Source organism: Pithys albifrons, chromosome 5 (genome assembly GCF_047495875.1).
Source record: "Pithys albifrons albifrons isolate INPA30051 chromosome 5, PitAlb_v1, whole genome shotgun sequence".
Taxonomy (NCBI): domain Eukaryota; kingdom Metazoa; phylum Chordata; class Aves; order Passeriformes; family Thamnophilidae; genus Pithys; species Pithys albifrons.
Window position 1 is genome coordinate 1,961,221 of NC_092462.1, and position 17,122 is coordinate 1,978,342.

Sequence of the window (17,122 nt, forward strand, 5' to 3'; positions counted from 1 at the left end):
CAGCTCCATCTGCTGGAAACAGAGAGAAGGAAATAGTGCAAATTCCATGCAGGAAAAGATCCTAGAATAATCATGGAATGTCAGAATGGTTTGGGTTGGGAGGGACCTGGGGTGTCCTCTGCCACCAGACCCCCTGGATGCAGCAGGCAAGGGGATGCCCAGAGAGATCCAGAATCATGGAATCACAGACCAGTGTGAGTTGGAATAGATCTTAAAGCTCATCTCCTTCCACCCCTGCCATGGGCAAGGACTCCTTCCATTAGCCCAGGTTGCTCCAGCCTGGCCTTGGACACTCCCAGGGCTGGGGCAGCCACAGCCTCTCTGGGCACCCTGTGCCAGGGCCTGCCCACCCTCCCAGGGAAGAACTCTCTCCTAATGCCCAGCCTTTCCCTTTTCCTGCAGGAAGTGGGCTGTGACAAGGCAATTGGCTCCCCCAAGGCCAAGGCTCAGTGCGGGGTCTGAGGTGGGGACGACTCCCAGTGCCGGACCGTGACGGGACCTTCACCCGCACCCCCAAACAGCTGGGTAGGAGGAACATCTGCCTGCAGCTGGAGCTGCTGGTGGCTCTGGGGCTTGTGCCACACTCGTGGGTTTGCCCAGGATCATTCACACTTGGGCAGTAATGGGCTTACCAGCACCCTGGGAGCCCCATCTGTGAGCCTGTTCAGGGCAGGCTCCTGTCCATTGGTCCCTGACTGCAGATGGTGATGAAGTTGTTCAGGGAATGCTGGTTGTTTTTCCCTAACTTGGGTGTCCTGGGCATTAAAAAGACGAATGGATCTCTTCCAACAGGGAAAACATTTAAGCAAGAGGTGCCCAAAAGAGCTGGAGTTTGTGGGAAATGAAATCTGCAGTGTCTGATGTTTGAGTCAGATTGTCACTGGTTTGTTTTCCCTGGACGGGTCACCTGGGCCAGATGTGCCAGCTCAGCTGTCAGTATTTGTCCCTGAGGTCATGTGTATTTTATGCTGGTAAAGACCATCTGGGGGACACCCAGTCCATGGAACTGGGCTCCCAGGACACTAATTCCAGGTGTTCTGCAGTTCCCATGTCCCTGCACACACAGACAGGTAAAGCCAAACCGGGCCCAGGCTGGGCTGTTCCTTGTGCTCCAAAGGTGATGTGTGGAAAGACTGGAGATGTTGCTGGTGCGGGCACTGCTCAGCCAGGACAGGGATTGTGCCTCTTCCCAGCTCTTGTGTCCCTTCCCTTGGATTTTCCCAGAAGCCATGAGGTGCCAGGGGCAGCAGAGAGGGCCAGTGCCTTCCTTAGTGCCAGAATATCTGGAATGAAATACAGAGAAAATAACAAGATTATGGAAATGGAAAGAGGATTTTTGTGGTACTTTTTTTCAAATCTTGAGTGTCTAATAGAGCAGGAGAGGGTGGGGTGAGAGGTGGGGACTGAGGAGTGACAGATATGAGGGGAGGGGTCTGGGTGGGGCAATGGCTGTGAAAGGAGTGGGTGGGAGGAGGGATGGGGTGGGTCAATGGCTGTAACTGTTGTGGGTGGGAATTGAAGAGAGGAGTGACAGAGATCGGGGTGGGGTCTGGGAGGGGCCATGAGTAAAAAAGGAGTGGGTGGGAGGAGGGATGGGTGGGTCAATGGCTATAAAAGGAGTGGGAGGGCCAGGGGTGGGCACTGAGGAGTGACAGCAATCAGGGGTGGGGTCTGGGTGGGACCATGGCTATAAAAGGAGTGGGAGGGCCAGGGGTGGGCACTGAGCAGTGACAGCAATCAGGGGTGGGGTCTGGGAGGGGCCATGGCTATAAAAGGAGTGGGAGGGCCAGGGGTGGGCACTGAGCAGTGACAGCGATAAGGGGTGGGGTCTGGGAGGGGCCATGGCTATAAGAGGAGTGGGAGGGCCAGGGGTGGGCAATGAGGTGTGGCATTGGAAGGGTGGGATCTGGGACGCGGCCACAGCTAAACACGGAGTGGGTGGGGTACGAGGGTGGAGATAAGAGACGTAGAGAGCTGGGTTGAGGTGTTTGGAATAGGGATCGAATTCTGCCAATTTGGGCTCAGAAGCACAAAGCAGTTCTGTGTTTTGGGGGCTCAAAATCAGGCTAGACCTTAAAAACAGAGAATAAATCCTGCATTTTGGAGTCCTTAAACCAGGCTCATGTGGGCAATTTTGGGACTCAGATACAGCAATTGAGTCCTGAGTTTTGGAGGTTTGAGGCAGAGTCAAGGTCCTGTGCGTTTGGGCTCACCAGGAGTGACCAAGTGGTGCATTTTGGGGGCTCAAACCCAATAATGAGTCCTGTGATTTGGGGTCCTGATAAGAGGGTCACTCAGCTTTTGGGTTCACAGAGACCAAGTGCTGCGTTTTGGGAGTGTGAGGCAGAGCCTGAGTGCTTTGTGTTTGGGCTCCGAGCTTAAAACCAGAGATTAAGTCCCGCATTGATGGCGCCTTAAAGGCCGTAAGGTCAATTTCTGGACTCCTAAACAGTGACCAAGCGCTGTGCAGTGTTTGGGCTCAAGGAAGGGACAGATGCTGCAGTCTGGGGGCTCAAACCCGGCCTCAGGTGGCCAAGGTGAGAGCTCCGAAGCAGCGCTGGCGCCGGGCCGGGGCGGCGCCGCTGGGCTGCAGTACCGGCCGTGCCCACCGGAGGGCGCCACCGCCCCTCCCGGCCCGCCCCGGCACCTGCGCGGGCTCTGTCGGAGCCCCAAATCGCGACTGGGCTTTGCGATCAAAGCCTTAACCTGCCTCGTTTGGCACTCCCGCAATACGGCTGGGGTGTCCCTTTCGCTGCCCTAAGGCTGCCCAGCTGGGACTGGTTCTAACAGTACCAGCAAGGCGGGACTTTGAGCCGCCCCGAGATACACAGGACTTTGCCTCAATTTCTGAGCCCCGCAAAATGCCCCATTGGTTTCAGGACTCTAAAGCTCCCAAAGGAGCCTGGTGCCCCCCAAAACACGGCGCTCGAGGTGTGTTTGTCAGGCACGGAAACGCACGGCCCTCTCTGAGTCTGTGCATCCCCACCTTTTTTTTTTTCAAACACTTTGATCCGTGCTCAGGCTGTGAGGCACAGGACGTACCTTGGAAACACTTAAAAATATCCCTTAAAATCAAGGCACCACACTTGTCAGCTAAAAGAAAATAAAAATACTGACAAAATGCCATTGACTTAGAGAGTAAAGTCCCCATGGTTCAAAGTAGGTAATTAATTATGAATTAACTCAAAGTCATCCCTCTCATGTGCCTGCAGCAAGCTCAGAGGGAATTGCCTGTGCTTCAGTCAACAATATACTTTGCAAATGGTTATTTTTCCAAAGACTGACACGGATAACTGAGGATACCACTCACATTTGGGCTTTTGCCTGCACTTCAGCCCCTTGCAGTCCTATATACTCTTTTAACACATGCTGATGACGTCAAGGGGGCTGGGTGGGATTTTCCTTCCTCCTACAGTTTTGTCAAACTGGGTGGAAACACCTCAGCAAAGGCTGGAGCTCCACACTTGGGCTCAGCATGAGCATTCCCTTCCTTTGGCTGTTTGCCCTTAGGTTTCAGGGAGCTTTTGACCTACATCCAACAGTGATGCTGATGCATCCCTGGTGCACCCCTCCAGAGATAAAGAGGAGGAGGGAGCCCACCAGGGATACCCCAGCACCCACAAGTGCCCTAAGCACTGATCTGTCCTGCCTTGCTTTGCTACTCCCTGCACAGCCCCCGTGTCAGGGATGGTACAGGAGGAGTCTGGCCACTGCCAGCCTTCCCCCAGACCACATGCAGGGACAGTGCCACCTCTGGAGACAGGCACCATAGAGCAAAAGGCAGAGACTCACCAGCATCATCGTATTTATTTCCTACCCCAGAGCATACTGTGACAACTTTGCAGACACGCTCTCCAAGTGCCCATCTGGTACTAAGGCACTTTTTAAAACATATGAAACACTTTTCCCAGCTGCAGCTGCCACCCTGGGGGTGCCTGTGCCCAGAGCCTCAGCGCAATGTCACCAGCTCTTCAGCAGAAGTGGGGTGGATGGCGACGGTGTTGTCCAGGTCGGCCTTGGTGGCCCCCATTTTGATGGCCACGGCAAAGCCCTGCAGGATCTCGTCACACCCCATCCCTTGCATGTGCAATCCCACCACCTTTGGGGAAGAAGTGGGAGGCCAGTTGGGACCCAACACCATTCAAAATCCAGGTGTGAACTTTGATCCCAGCCCAAGGCCCAGGCTGAGCAGGTCGGAGCTGACCACATGGGGTAAGAGGACAGCCCGCTGTGGTCTGCACCACCCCTTTGCTGACCCCTCTGGTCCCCTCCACTCACCTTCTCCTCCTTGCCAACACACACCAGCTTCATGACACACTTCACCTTCCTCTGGGTGACAGCGTGGTACAAGGGGTTGAAGGATGTGCTGTAGATCTTCACATTCTCCCTCCCATGTGCAGCCACAGCTTCCTCTGCAGCAGAAAGCACAGCATGTGGGCTGAGAGGATGCAGCATCCACACAAAGCATTCCCAAACAGGGACTCAAAGCCCATTTTTTAAAGCTCAGAGCATTTGCAGAAGATCAAACATTCCCCTTGAGCATCAGAGCAGCAGCAGTGAGCCACAGTGCCCCCAGCCCCTTCAACACCCCCCTCCATGCCCTGCCTGTCCCCACCTTCGGTGAGTCCCACAGTGCCAATGGGTGGGTGGCTGAAGACGACGGTGGGGATGTTGGTGTAGTCCAGCTTGGAATCCTGCTTGCCCTCGAAGAGCCTGTGGGCCAGCTTCCTTCCAGCTGCAATGGCCACTGCGGGGAGGGGCAGGGAGCCTGAGCCACAGCCTGGCACTGAGGGGCTGTGCAGGGGAGGGGGCACGGCCACAGTACCTGGGGTGAGGAGGGCTTTCCCACAGACATCCCCGATGGCATAGACCCCTCTCCGGGTGGTGTTCTGGTACTCATCCACCACCACGTGGCCCTTGGCGTCCACCTGCACGCCCTGCCATGGGAAACAGCAGCCATGGTGGCTTGCATTCCAGGAGGGATTGGACAGGCCATGCCCATGGGGGGACCTGTGCCCGTGGGGGTGGGGGGCAAGTGGTGGGAACACCATCCTGTGACAGAAGGGATGTGCTGCCACCTCACCACTTGGTCCAGGCACAGCTGCTCCGTGTTGGGCTCCCGCCCCACAGCCCACAGCAGGCAGTCCACATCCCGGATCACTCCCTGTGTCGGCTTGTGGCCGGGCACCGAGGAGGTCACCGTCACATCCAGTAGCCCCTGAGGGGACTTAGTGACAGTCTTGACCTGTGGGGAATAGCAGAAGCTGCAGGGCAAGAAGGTGCTGATGGCTTTTGCTTTGCAGGTGTGCCACAGAACCAGGGATGTCACCAGAATGGTGGCTCAACAAGCAGCACCCAAAATGGCAGGTTTCCCCCAGCCCTGCCCCTCCAGGAGGGATGGGACAAGCTGCAGGGCTGCTCTGCATGTTTGTACCTGTGTGTGCTTCCAGACATCCACCCCACTGTTCTCCAGCTCCTGGGTGCAGTTTGAGCTGATCATGGAGTCGAAGGTCCGCAGGACCTGGGCAGGGAACCCCCAGCCCTGTCAGATGAGGGTCTGCAGGCAAAGGCACTGCCTGGCAGTCTCTCCACCAGCACGTCCCTGCTCCTGGGATCCGAGAGGTTTGGGGCACTTCTGCTTAAACCTCTCTGTTTGTTTTCCCATTATTTTCTTTTCCTTTTATCCTCTTTTCAAGTTGTGACTTGAAATAAAGCTTAAGAGAATGGGTGCAGTGGCATGCACAGCTATAGAAATGCCGAACACACAGGCTGGTGCTGCCAAAACACGCTCCCCCCTGCCCCTCCTTACACCCATCAGCCCAATGCCAACACCCTCTGCATCCTCATTCCCGTGCCAGCTCAGACCCTTCTTTACAAGGAGCTGACAGGCAGAAATCCCCAGGGGCTGGGATGTGACTGCCAGGTGGGAAGCACCCCTGGGGACAGACGGTGGCACCACCTTGTCCTGGCGGATCAGCAGGGATGACTTGGAGCCCAGTGTGGAAAGGATCCCTGCAATTTCCACCGCGATGTAGCCGGCCCCGACGATAACGCTGCGCCTGCGGAGAAGTGACGATGCCGTGGCCAGGCACGTGGAGCTGCATCCAGCGGATACAGGGGGTGAGCCCCACTTTACCTGGGAAGCTCCTCCAGGTCGAAGAAGCCATCACTGGTCATCCCCAGACTGGCACCTGCAAAGCAGAGCCCCTTTCACACCCCTTACCTGTCCCACTTCCCCTCCCCAAGCCCTCTTTGGTCTGGCAGACCCCTCTCCTGGGCAATTTCAGTAGGCTCACCAGGAATTTCCCTGTCGGAAGGGACAGCCGGGCGCCCACCCGTGGCTATGAGGATGTGAGGGGCCGTGTACTTTTTCCCATTCACTTCAATGGTTGGCTCAGGATCAGCGGTGAACTTCCCATAGCCCCGAATGATGTCAATCTGAGCCTTAGGGGGGGTAACAGTTACAGGATTAACAGCAGGATGGGGTGCAAGAGACAGCTAATGGAGCCAGGGCTCCCACAGCTGGAGGAGACATGTTAAGGCTGGGAAAGTGGCCAAAATCCACCAGAGCCTACTTTCCCACTAGGCCCACAGCAGAAACACATCCCAGGCTCACCTTCTTTACGTTGTTCTCATAGATGTCGTTGAGCCGCCGCACGTACGCGTCACGCTTCTCCTTGATGGTTCTGGAACAGAGCAGGAAATACCATCACTGCCAGCAAATGAACCTCCAGAGCTCAGGGAAAACAACGTGGCACTTAGTGTCATGGTCTGCTTCACAAGGTGGTGATCAGTCAAGGGTTGGACTCTATAATCTCTGAGGTCTTTTCCAACCTAGATGATTCTGTGAACTCCATCCCTTTGGTACATGGCATCCATGTCACAAAATGAAACAGGCCCCTGTGATCCCTTCCCCACCAATGTGAGGTTTTTGTGCCTGCCTTCCCTGCATTTGTCCTTTCTGAAGTCTCTTCCCACAGCCGGTGTGCTACCCTTCTTTTCTGAAATACAGCCATATATCCAGCTCTGCACCCACCCACGGGAAGCCTCAAGGCAGGCAGGGACCCCTTGGAGGTGGACAATGAGCCACAGGGCCACAGTGCTGACCTGTGGCTGCTCCACGTGGGATACTCACTGTGAGATGCTCATTTCCAACCAGCTTTTTCCATTCTTACCTCCAGCTGAACTTGACACCGGCTGTTTCAAAGCCATAGTCAGCATGATCATGGATAAACTCGGCGTGGACAGCTGTGTTCCACATCACCTGCTCACACAAAATACAAGTTGGCTTGGGAAGACCAGTTGGATTTTGGGAAAGCCCCCACCACGCTTCCCCGTGCCTCACACCTGCCCAGAGCAGCCCATGGGACACAATACATTCCAAAGCCCTGCAACCTTCCCACTCCTTCCTCCCCACAGCCTGTGCCAGCACCTCCCTGCAGTTAGGCAGCCACCCAACCCCAGACCCAACCCAAGCCACCAGAGATGCCACCAGTGGTGGTGGCAAAACACCCTTACCTTCTTTGGCACACACCCAACATTGACCTGGGGGGGAATAAGAGCAAGTCTCAGTGTTAAGGCTCAGTTTTCCAAAGGCAGCTCTCAGGAGAGCATCCCACAGCAGGCTGGTGCTGCATCTCAGCTCTCTGTCCGGGAAATAAAGGCGGGGTTACAGATTCCTGGCAAAAGAGGGGTGTAACTGCCCTGGGCGGCTCAAGGTCTTGCGGTTTGAGTTTTCCTTCACTTCCTTGAAAGAGAATATAGAAGGTGGAGCCTTCAAACACAAGGGGTTTTTTAACACTGATCATTTAAAAGCGATTTACTAGGAGAAAGGTCTTTGCCATCCCCTTCCTGTATTTCTGATCCTCTATGACAATTTTTCCAGCTGAATGCACTTAAGGAATAAAACTAGAGGCTGTCTTGGCTTGTTTGAGGAACAAGTTTGGTTTTGGGGTGTGTTACCGGCTCGCCGTGCCCACAAGCTCTGCTTTGCCTCCTTGCAGTTCTGCTGCACAGACCCAGGATCCATCAGCAGCCCGTCAGCGGCTTGGAAACAGCTTGGAAACGGCCGGGAAGAAGCAGCGGGGAGAGGGGGATTGGGATCCGTCCTCCCCCAGCGTGACAAGCCAGGCCCTTGCGCAACGCTGCGACCCCAGCAGGGCGATTCCTTCCCGCGGACTCCCCGCACCGCGACCACCCCCGAGGGCACCGGGGCCAGCGTGGGGGACCCCGAGCCGCGACACCCACTTCCTGCTGTCCCCATCCCCACGGCGGGTCCCCCCGCAAGTGACTCACGCAGGTGCCGCCGAGGCGCCGCGGCTCCACCAGCGCCACTCTCGCCCCGAGCTCCGCCGCTCGCCGGGCCCCCGCCAGTCCCCCGGAACCCCCGCCCAGCACCAGCAGCTCGTACGCGGCCGCCGCCATCGCTCCGGGCTCGGTCTGACCCCGCCGCCCCGCCCCGCCCCGCCCCGCCCCGGGGCCGCCCCCGGCCCGCCCGGTCCCGCCCCGGTCCCGCACGACACCACGGGCTGGGGCTGACAAAGGCGAGTTTATTGGTTCGGGTACAGCCAGGAGGATCTGCAAGCACTTCCAGGACAAATATACAGAGGGGAGGTGGAGAGGGGGGAAATGACAAAAAAAGGAGATAAAATAAACCCCCCCCCCAAAAAAAAAAAGGCAGGATAAGCACAGAATGGGAATAGAGCTAAAAAGGGAACACTTTTATTCAGGTTATGACAACGTACTCCCAAGCAGGAATCACTTCCTTTCTCCAGTTAAATCGAGCGGTCTTTCCGATAAAATAAAGAGTGGTGGGGGATGGAGTTAGTGTGTATTTCCCTGGAAAACAAACTCTAATTCATGCCAGTTAAACACTAGAACTAAAAATGTACAAAGAAGCGTCAAAGGAGATGAAGTGTTTGTTAGAGTTACCTTTTCCTCTCTGAACAGTCCAGAAGGAAAACAATGACTACAAATACAGCAGGCAAACTGACTTTTCGGGCTGATGGGCACGGGACAGAGTGTTGTAAGGAATTCAGTCTCAAGTTGTGCTAAACGCTCTTCGTCCTTTGTATGGCACATTTTGGTCCATGATGGGCATTTGAAGTTGAGACGAACCCTGATTTCTTACAGAAACGTGTAAATATTGTTGCTTTTTTTTTAAATGCCAGGTGTACTTCCTTCTACAAAGGCTGGGAGAGGTTTATAGGAAGTAGTCTGGGGTACGACGGGTAACATGAGGCTCTCCACGACGAGGTGCTGGGTCAAACTGGAGGCTGCAGGGAAGAGAAAGGGATCAAATACCCTCCCTCCACAAGTCATTTTCCAATGCCACAATAAATACCAGACCTGTTCTCCCACTGCTATTGATTTACTCAACCTAGCTGCTTCTACATAAATGATTCCAGGTCCCAAAACAAGTCTCCCATGGGAGTTAAAACTCAGTTGGTCAGCTGCCCACAGTCCATCCCCACTTCCATGTCAGCACAGCTGAACACAACATTTAGACCCTCTCACCCACCTTTACAAAGCTCAGTGCTACAAAAAATTAAATACATAAATCTATTTTTACCCTTTTCATCAAGCTTGGGCAATAGTGGGATTTAAGTGCAGAAGCTCCAATTCTCCAGAGCGCCAGAAGAGGAGCTTTTAGGAGCTTAACTCACTACTCATTTTTAGGGTAGAGCAAACAATGTTAATTCTGGAGTAGTCTGAGCTGGCTTTTCATGGAGAATCCCTATGGAAAGGATCAGACATTCCTCACAGACCTGTCAGGAAATAAAAACAGCCCAAGCCAGGATACTCACAAGGAATATTTTAAAGTGTCATCTAGTTCCATGATAGCAGCCTGGTTCCCACAGCGGTAACAGTAATTGGGGGCACTGAAAATGGTAACCACATTCCGGTCGTGGCACCAGTTATAACCCTGCCAGGGAGAGAGAGGAAAAGAAAAGGGCTCTGGTTAAACCTCAGCCTGCCTAAAGTTCCTCTTCAGGCCTGAAATGCTCCAAGGCACTTGTGAAACTGGAGATTTCCTCAAGTATTTCCAACTGACTTAGTTTCATTTCAAAACATGTGATCTACTGCACGAAGCAGCAGTAGGTACCTGGTAAAACCAACTTCAAGCACTCCACGGGAGATTATCCATTCCTCACTCATGTGTTGTATCAGTTTTATGTAAAAATTATGGATTGTACAACAAAAAACACCTTGAGATTTTTAAGGATGCCTTCAGCTTTCATCTACCACAAAAGACAATTTGCCTGCTGGATGTGGGTGACTTCAGACATTTACCTGCACCAGATTTTAAAAATACATCTACTCCATTGACCCGCCTGGCAGTTTTCCAGCAAGACATCCAAGAATAGCCTGCAGACAGCCAAAAATGGCTTAATCCCTGTCACATCTGACCACTGAGTATTACTGTTGGATGCAGCAGCAGTCCAAGTAGATCTGTCAGCATGGAAAGAGGTTATTCCTGCCACAAACAGGGTGTGACAGGGTCCCTTTGGCAATTTACTTGCAGGTGGAAATTTACTTGGAAAGGGCAGGACATCCCCTTATTTACACTGCAGGTCAGAACACATAATTTTATGTTGCTTGTTGTTTTCACATGACTAAAGCCTCTCTTTGGTCCTTACCTGTGTAAGATTTGGGTGTCAACAAACCCAGCGGTGGAAGGTGTCAGGGAGGTGACACCACCTGGCCCATGTTTGGTTAGCCCTGGCTAGCAGAGTGCTTGCCCTACCTCCATGACCAGCTGGTGAGCACGGGAGACCAGTGTGAGCCCATTGGCGTGGTTAAATGTTTCGGAGATATCCTGCCCAAAGGTGTAGCCAGCACCACGTGGAGATATTCCCCAGCCGCCGCGGTCATCCGGATCCGACCACAACAGATCACACATCGGGCCCTTGGGAAAGAGTCACTGCTGTTAGCTCACTGCCAAGATGGTTAAATGGGGTTTGTTTACAGTAACAAGACTGCCAGCACGTCCCTCTCAGCACAAGGAGTTTATTCAACATTCACACGAGCTCCAAACACTCCACCACAACTTCCAGCTGTGCTGGGAACTCCAAAGGTGGTTTTTCATTCCTGGTTTCAGGCCCCCTGAAAGTGATGAAAAAAGGGTGAAACACGACCAAAGGAGGAACTGGCTGGGGAGGAAGGATGGTGACACAATGTGGCTTCACAGGGTGGCTGTCAGTTCACAACCATGGCTGTGATGAGGCTGAAGGTGGTAAACACCTTCCCCTGCCAAATACTGCCCTTTGAGTCAGCCAGTCCAAAAACCCCACAATTCTGTGGGAAACAGCTGTCAACCCCCCCCCCCCCCAAGCCTCTTTGGTAGGCTGCTGTAATCAAAGCAGACTGACTTGGGTGTGTTTTGCCCAAATGCCCATCTGCCCTGGCTTTTGGGAAGGCCATAATCCATGTGCAACCATGTTTAAATGGATTTCAACCTGAGGATACATTTCCCTTATTTAACTGCTTGAGACATTTCCTTCCATATTACCTCGTGTGGAACTTCCTGCAGGCGATCCAGAGCCCTGATATGATCCAGTGTATCTATGGATGGAGAGAGGCCACCGTGGAGGCAGAATATCTGTTCCAGGAAAAAAACCCACAGCAATCCATTCAGTGCATCATGTTAAGAATGATTTCCAAAACAGCAGCTTTGAGCTCTGTTCACAGTGACAGCCCTCAATCGTGACTTTAAGGAGCTTGTTTGGGGGCAGCTCATGTGGCTGTGGGACAATCCAGCCTGCAGAACTCCAGCAAACAGAGCGTTTTCCTTAGCCAAGGCTTACCTGGCCATCTACTAGAGCTGTGAGTGGGAGATAATCAAAGAGGTCTGTGAAGTACTTCCAGACGTTGGCGTTGCCGTACTTGCGCAGGCACTCGTCGTAGAAGCCGTAGACTTGTGTGATTTGCCTGCTCTCGTGGTTGCCCCTCAGGATCGTGATGCGTTCCGGGTAGCGCACCTGGGGACGAAGGAAACGCTTCCTTAGCACAGGAACTGCACCAGGGGCATGGAAAGAAACAGAAATGGAATCCTGCCAACAGCAGCCAAGCGCTCAGCTCTGCGCTCAGCACGTGGCCATGGATGCCTATCAAGTTACATCCGCTGAGCTCAAGTCAATTCCACAGTCTCTGGAGCGTATCATTCCCGAGAAAATAATTCCAAACTCCCCAGAAACACAGGGTTTTACCCCAAAAATATCAAGCCATACCTTCAACGCTACTAGGAGGGTGACTGTCTCCACGGAGTAATAGCCTCTGTCCACGTAGTCTCCCATGAACAGGTAGTTTGTGTCTGGGGATTTCCCGCCGATCCGGAAGAGCTCCATGAGGTCGTGGAACTGCCCGTGGACATCCCCGCAGACGGTGACGGGGCATCGTACCTCTTGCACGTTGGATTCCTTTGTAAGGATTTCTTTAGCCTGGCAAGAAAAACACATTTAGGACAAAAAGGTAGGAAACTCTTGCAGAAGCAGGTGCAGATGTTATCCCACTGCATTCCTGCTGGAAACCCGGATTCATCCACATGGCTCAAGCTGACCACTGGAAAAACAGTTTTGTGGATGAGGACAGACAAGGTGTGTTTCACAAATCCCTGTGCACAAAGACAAGCAGCTTTGCTATGGTAAGGCCAGGTTCCTTTGCCCAGGGCACTTTTTCCCTGATGGAATTCCAATCCTTTTCCAAGCACAACAGTTTAGCAACCTCTAAAAGCAAGTGACATACAACTAGAAAAGTAAAGTCAGAGGCAAGTGAAAAATATGGAGCCCCGATCAGCTTCCCTGGCAATGCCCAGCTGGCAACAAAACAGCCACAGATGGAGGGATGGCATCCCTGGATTTAGTTATCTCTTCTTCCACACCCAGCAGTTCCTCTGCTAATTACAGCCATGTAATGCAGCCTATCTGCACCACCTTATTATCCTTATCAAATACCAGGCTTGTTGTGCTGCCTCCAGCTCCCCGACTGATGCCGATCAGCGCTCCAGGCACATCGGAGGCACAGGGAACACCCACGGGTTGGCTTGGCCTGATCCCAACAAAAGGGGTGGAAGATCACCAGCGCTGAGCAGTCACCAGCAGGTGACAGTCTGGGTGTTCTTTGCCACATCAGGATGAGGCAGCTGCCACCTGCCGCTGCCAGGAAGGAGCTGCTTCCCAAGGATACCTTCAGCAGGCCCCCCAGGGATGACAGAGTTCCCATTCCAATGTTTGCTGCCTTGCCTCTTCCAGGGAAAGCATGTATTTGGAAGGAATAACTAAACCCCAAGCAGTCTGGACAGCTTGGACAGCATCCAGAGTGTCCCTCTGTATGGAACATAAACCAAGGGATGTGACCTTGATCCTTGAAGGCACATCCTGCAAGTGGACTCGATGATGTGGGGTCTGCCTTGCACTTCTGACCCACCTGGGAACTGCTGAATGTGTTGTACTGGAGTGCAATAGTAGCACTCAGATTCTGCTCACACATCTCTAAAAGCATTTATAGTGCCTTTGGAGAGCTTCCACCCTCAGGGAGAGACAAATATAAACCCACAAAGCAGCTGCTCTGTGTGTTCTGACTGCAGCACAGAGCAACAGGCTGGCGTTTGGTCTGAAGCTGGGGCTCAGCAGAGCTCCCTTTCCACACCAACAGGGCAACTATCCTCCCCTTAAATCCATCCCAGGTGCTGAAATTTTGGTACTAGGAGGATCCAGAAGGTTCCCCTCATGAGAAGGGAGGAGCTGGCAGCAGATGAGCAGCAGCTCCTTACGCTGCCAACCAGCTGTTCCCATGCAGCCCATTTTAGCTCGCCCTGTGGACACACATCCGTGCACGTGGCCAGAGCCAGCCTGGCATTTTAACTCTGCAGAGCTGGGTTAAGGCAGGCTCAGGAGCCCAAGTTTGCCCTCACGTGATTATTTTCAAGCTCTACAGAATCTTCACCATGAATTGAAACACCCCAGAAAAGCAGTAACTAACCCCTGCTTTTGCCTGCACTGTGTGGAGTGGGCACTGAAATCAAATGATTTAAAATAACAAACAGCACCAGTAAAAACAAGAATAAAAACATCTCTGATTCAGGCAAGGCTGCCTGGCATCATCATCACTTACTGACTTCAGAAGGCTGATAAATAACAATGACTTAAAGGCAAATTTTAGCTACCTTTGCTGTAGAAAGCAGTGACTAATGTTATCAGCTTCCTGAGCATCTCTGTCCCACTTGTTCTGCATGAAAACCATATCCAGGTCAGGATGAAAAGAAGCAGCTTCAGGTGTTTTTATTAAATAAACCTCGTTTTTACTAAATAAGCCTAAACAACAGTTGCCATGTCTGTGCTCCAAGTGACTTTGGAGAGCAGGCTCTTGGCTGGCTGTGAGCTTGCCCATCATCCCAACTCCTCGTGTGGTTTGTGTACAAGATCCTTGGAGAGCAGAGATGGAGAGATGGAACATTCCTGGCCATGACTCAACACAACACTGGGAATTTCCTGCAGCCAGACTGTGGCCCTTCTCACACCTCCAAAGAACAAGGGTAGGAAAGAGAAGCCCCAAGAGGGGTGGGTATGGAAGACTCCTTGTTTAATTCAGGAGAAAGACTTTTCCTTCCCTTCTTTCACATGCCATTTCCATATTTTAGTGAAAAATCCTTTTCCCTGGATTAAGCAGGACAGCTCTCAACTCCCCCACCATGTCCAATCCCTCCCTCATGACTGTCTACTAAGCCAGTAATTAAAAACACAAATGATCCACATGGTAACTGGGATTTTGCTTTTTTTCCTTGCATCTCATTTTGATTTTTTTGTTTAGTACTGAGCTCTTCCACAAAATTACCCCAAGAGGAACTACTTGGCCTCTCCGGAATCAGCCCCAAAAAAGGGAATGCTAAAAAGTGACAAAAGGGTTTCTCCAAAGGTTATTTTAAGGAAACCAACTAAACCAGCTCTGTGGCAGGGCTGCACACACAAAGGTTTCTGTAAGCTCCTCTCCCAAGTGACACAACCACTCCCCAAAACTTAAACAGGCCAAGTCAGAGCACAGCACAGTATTTCCTTCATGTCCATCGGTTTCCAGCACCCTGGAAGAATGAGGTGACAGATGACACACCCACCTGTCACCTGGAGGACACACACCCTCCCCACTCTATTTACTGCTGGAATTGTTCTCCAGCTTCCCAAAACAGCAGCCACAGCTCCCCCTCAACTGACGGAGCTGCCAATGTGGGATTAAAAAAGGGAAGGAGGGAAGAAAACAGAGGCTGAGTAGGGTGAGGCTGGAGTCAGGATCTGCCAAGGCAAATCTTCCCTTGGTCACAGTCTGCAGTGTGGAGGGAATGTTCCCACAGAGCTATTGGACTGGTCAGACAAAACCCAACACCAGTCTAAGGATCCTTCTCCTGACTGAAAAAAAAAATTCTTTTCCAGACTCCACTAAACCAATCCAAGCAGGCATTTGCCAAGGGCTGTCCAAACCACAGTCGGGAAGTGCAGGTGGTGCCCTTTATCCAACCACTCCCCTTTCTATTTTGGTTCCCCTCAGCGGGCTCTGAGCCTGTTCAGGTCTCACCTCTGACCTGCTCTGCCTCCCTACATCCCACCCTGGATGGCACAGGGCACCCTGGATGGCACCTTGGAGAGCTTCCTCACTGACCTGGCCATGAGTTTTCCACACGGGGCTACGACACGTCATGTAGGATATCGGGATGACACAGTCCCCACTGGCACCATCCCTGAATCCCAGTGCCCGATATCCCCCTGCCACCATCCCGGCATCCCAGTGCCTGCTGTCCCACTGGCACCATCCCGGCATCCCAGTGCCCGATATCCCCCTGCCACCATCCCGGCATCCCAGTGCCCGTTATCCCCCTGCCACCATCCCTGAATCTCAGTTCCCAATATCCCACTGGCACCATCCCTGTCTCCCAGTTCCCAATATCCCACTTGCACCATCCCTGTCTCCCAGCTTCCAATATCCCACTGGCACCACCCCTCTCTCCCAGTGCCCGATATCCCATTCGCATCATTCCTCCTTCCCAGTTTCCAATATCCCCCTGGCACCATCCTTGTCTCTCAGTGCCCGATATCCCATTGGCACCACCCCTGCATCCCAGTGCCCAGTATCCCCCAGGCACCATCCCTGTCTCCCAGTGCCCGATATCCCCCTGGCACCATCCCTGTCTCCCAGTGCCCAATATCCCCCTGGCACCATCCCTGTCTCCCAGTGCCCGATATTCCATTCGCATCATCCCTGCCTCCCAGTTTCCAATATCCCACTGGCACCATCCCTGCATCCCAGTGCCCGCTATTCCACTGGCACCATCCCGGCATCCCAGTGCCCGTTATCCCACTGGCACCATCCCGGCATCCCAGTGCCCGTTATCCCACTGGCACCACCCCTCTCTCCCAAGTGCCCGTTATCCCCCAGGCACCATCCCTGTCTCCCAGTGCCCGTTATCCCACTGGCACCATCCCGGCATCCCAGTGCCTGTGATCCCACTGGCACCAGCCCTCTCTTCCAGTGCCCGTTATCCCCCTGGCACCATCCCTGCATCCCAGTGCCCGCAATCCCCCAGGCACCATCCCAGCCTTGGATACCGCCCAGGCCCCACCCCGCTCTCCCAGCCCCCGACTCCCCCCGGCCGCACGCCGGTGTCCCGGTGCCCGCCACCCCTCAGGCCCCACTCCGCTCTCCCAAGGCCCGGGCCCCGCACTCACCTTCTCGCAGAGGCTGCGGACCTGGCTCTCGCTCAGCTGCCGGCACTCGTTCAGCTGCTCGATCCACTGGTCCAGCTCCTTGGCGAAGCCCTTCTCCTCCATGGCGGGGGCCGGGCGGGCCCCCCGCGGCCCGGGCCCGCCTGTGTGTGGCGGCGGCGGCGGCCGGGGACGCGCGGCCCGCTCCGATCGGCTCCGCTGCGCGTAATGGCGGCGCCCCCCGCCTGCCGCCGCTGCTGCTGCGCACTTCCGGCCACGCCCACCACGCGTGCGCCGAGCGCGCGCTTCCGGCGCGCCGCGGCCCCAACTCAGAGCCACGCCCCTGACAGCTCCCGGTCAGAGGCCACGCCCCTTATGGCCACGCCCACCTTCGGCCACGCCCACCTCTGCCCCGCCCCTCCCGCGCTGTCCTA

At 53.9% G+C, this 17,122-nt stretch overlaps 2 protein-coding genes across 3 annotated transcripts; both read right to left on the reverse strand.

The window, feature by feature from the left end:
- Positions 1-630: 630 nt before the first annotated feature.
- On the reverse strand, positions 631-8,433 carry GSR (glutathione-disulfide reductase). Of its 2 annotated transcripts, none has more exons than XM_071555060.1 (13): positions 8,296-8,433; positions 7,519-7,545; positions 7,176-7,264; positions 6,617-6,686; positions 6,297-6,444; positions 6,137-6,191; positions 5,960-6,059; positions 5,435-5,521; positions 5,084-5,245; positions 4,826-4,937; positions 4,616-4,747; positions 4,279-4,412; positions 631-1,283 (listed from the first exon to the last, which is right to left on the reverse strand). In XM_071555060.1, the coding sequence occupies exons 1-13, from the start codon at positions 8,422-8,424 to the stop codon at positions 1,269-1,271; spliced, it is 1,260 nt and encodes a 419-aa protein (XP_071411161.1). In that variant the 5' UTR covers positions 8,425-8,433; the 3' UTR covers positions 631-1,268. The 2 variants fall into 2 exon arrangements, with proteins under 2 accessions (XP_071411161.1, XP_071411160.1); XM_071555059.1 differs by lacking the exon at positions 631-1,283 and adding an exon at positions 3,789-4,099.
- Positions 8,434-8,529: 96 nt separating this feature from the next.
- PPP2CB (protein phosphatase 2 catalytic subunit beta) lies at positions 8,530-16,974 on the reverse strand. The gene is made up of 7 exons (XM_071555371.1): positions 16,713-16,974; positions 12,231-12,440; positions 11,808-11,981; positions 11,513-11,602; positions 10,748-10,909; positions 9,807-9,925; positions 8,530-9,275 (listed from the first exon to the last, which is right to left on the reverse strand). Exons 1-7 carry the CDS (start codon positions 16,812-16,814, stop codon positions 9,203-9,205), a joined length of 930 nt encoding a protein of 309 aa, XP_071411472.1. The 5' UTR covers positions 16,815-16,974; the 3' UTR covers positions 8,530-9,202.
- Between the last annotated feature and the right edge of the window lie 148 nt (positions 16,975-17,122).

Bases quoted from the DNA above. Each gene is read 5' to 3' on its own strand.
- GSR (XM_071555059.1), bottom strand. From the start codon at position 8,424: ATGGCGGCGGCCGCGTACGAGCTGCTGGTGCTGGGCGGGGGTTCCGGG. The intron at 7,546-8,295 runs GTGAGTCACTTG...ATTCCCCCCCAG, and splicing joins GGCGCCTCGGCGGCACCTGC to GTCAATGTTGGGTGTGTGCC. The intron at 4,100-4,278 runs GTGAGTGGAGGG...TCTTCCCCAAAG, and splicing joins GTGTTGGCAAGGAGGAGAAG to GTGGTGGGATTGCACATGCA.
- PPP2CB (XM_071555371.1), bottom strand. From the start codon at position 16,814: ATGGAGGAGAAGGGCTTCGCCAAGGAGCTGGACCAGTGGATCGAGCAG. The intron at 10,910-11,512 runs GTAATATGGAAG...CTCTTTCCCAAG, and splicing joins TGCAGGAAGTTCCACACGAG to GGCCCGATGTGTGATCTGTT. The intron at 9,926-10,747 runs GTAGGGCAAGCA...TCTCCCTGGCAG, and splicing joins CTCACCAGCTGGTCATGGAG to GGTTATAACTGGTGCCACGA.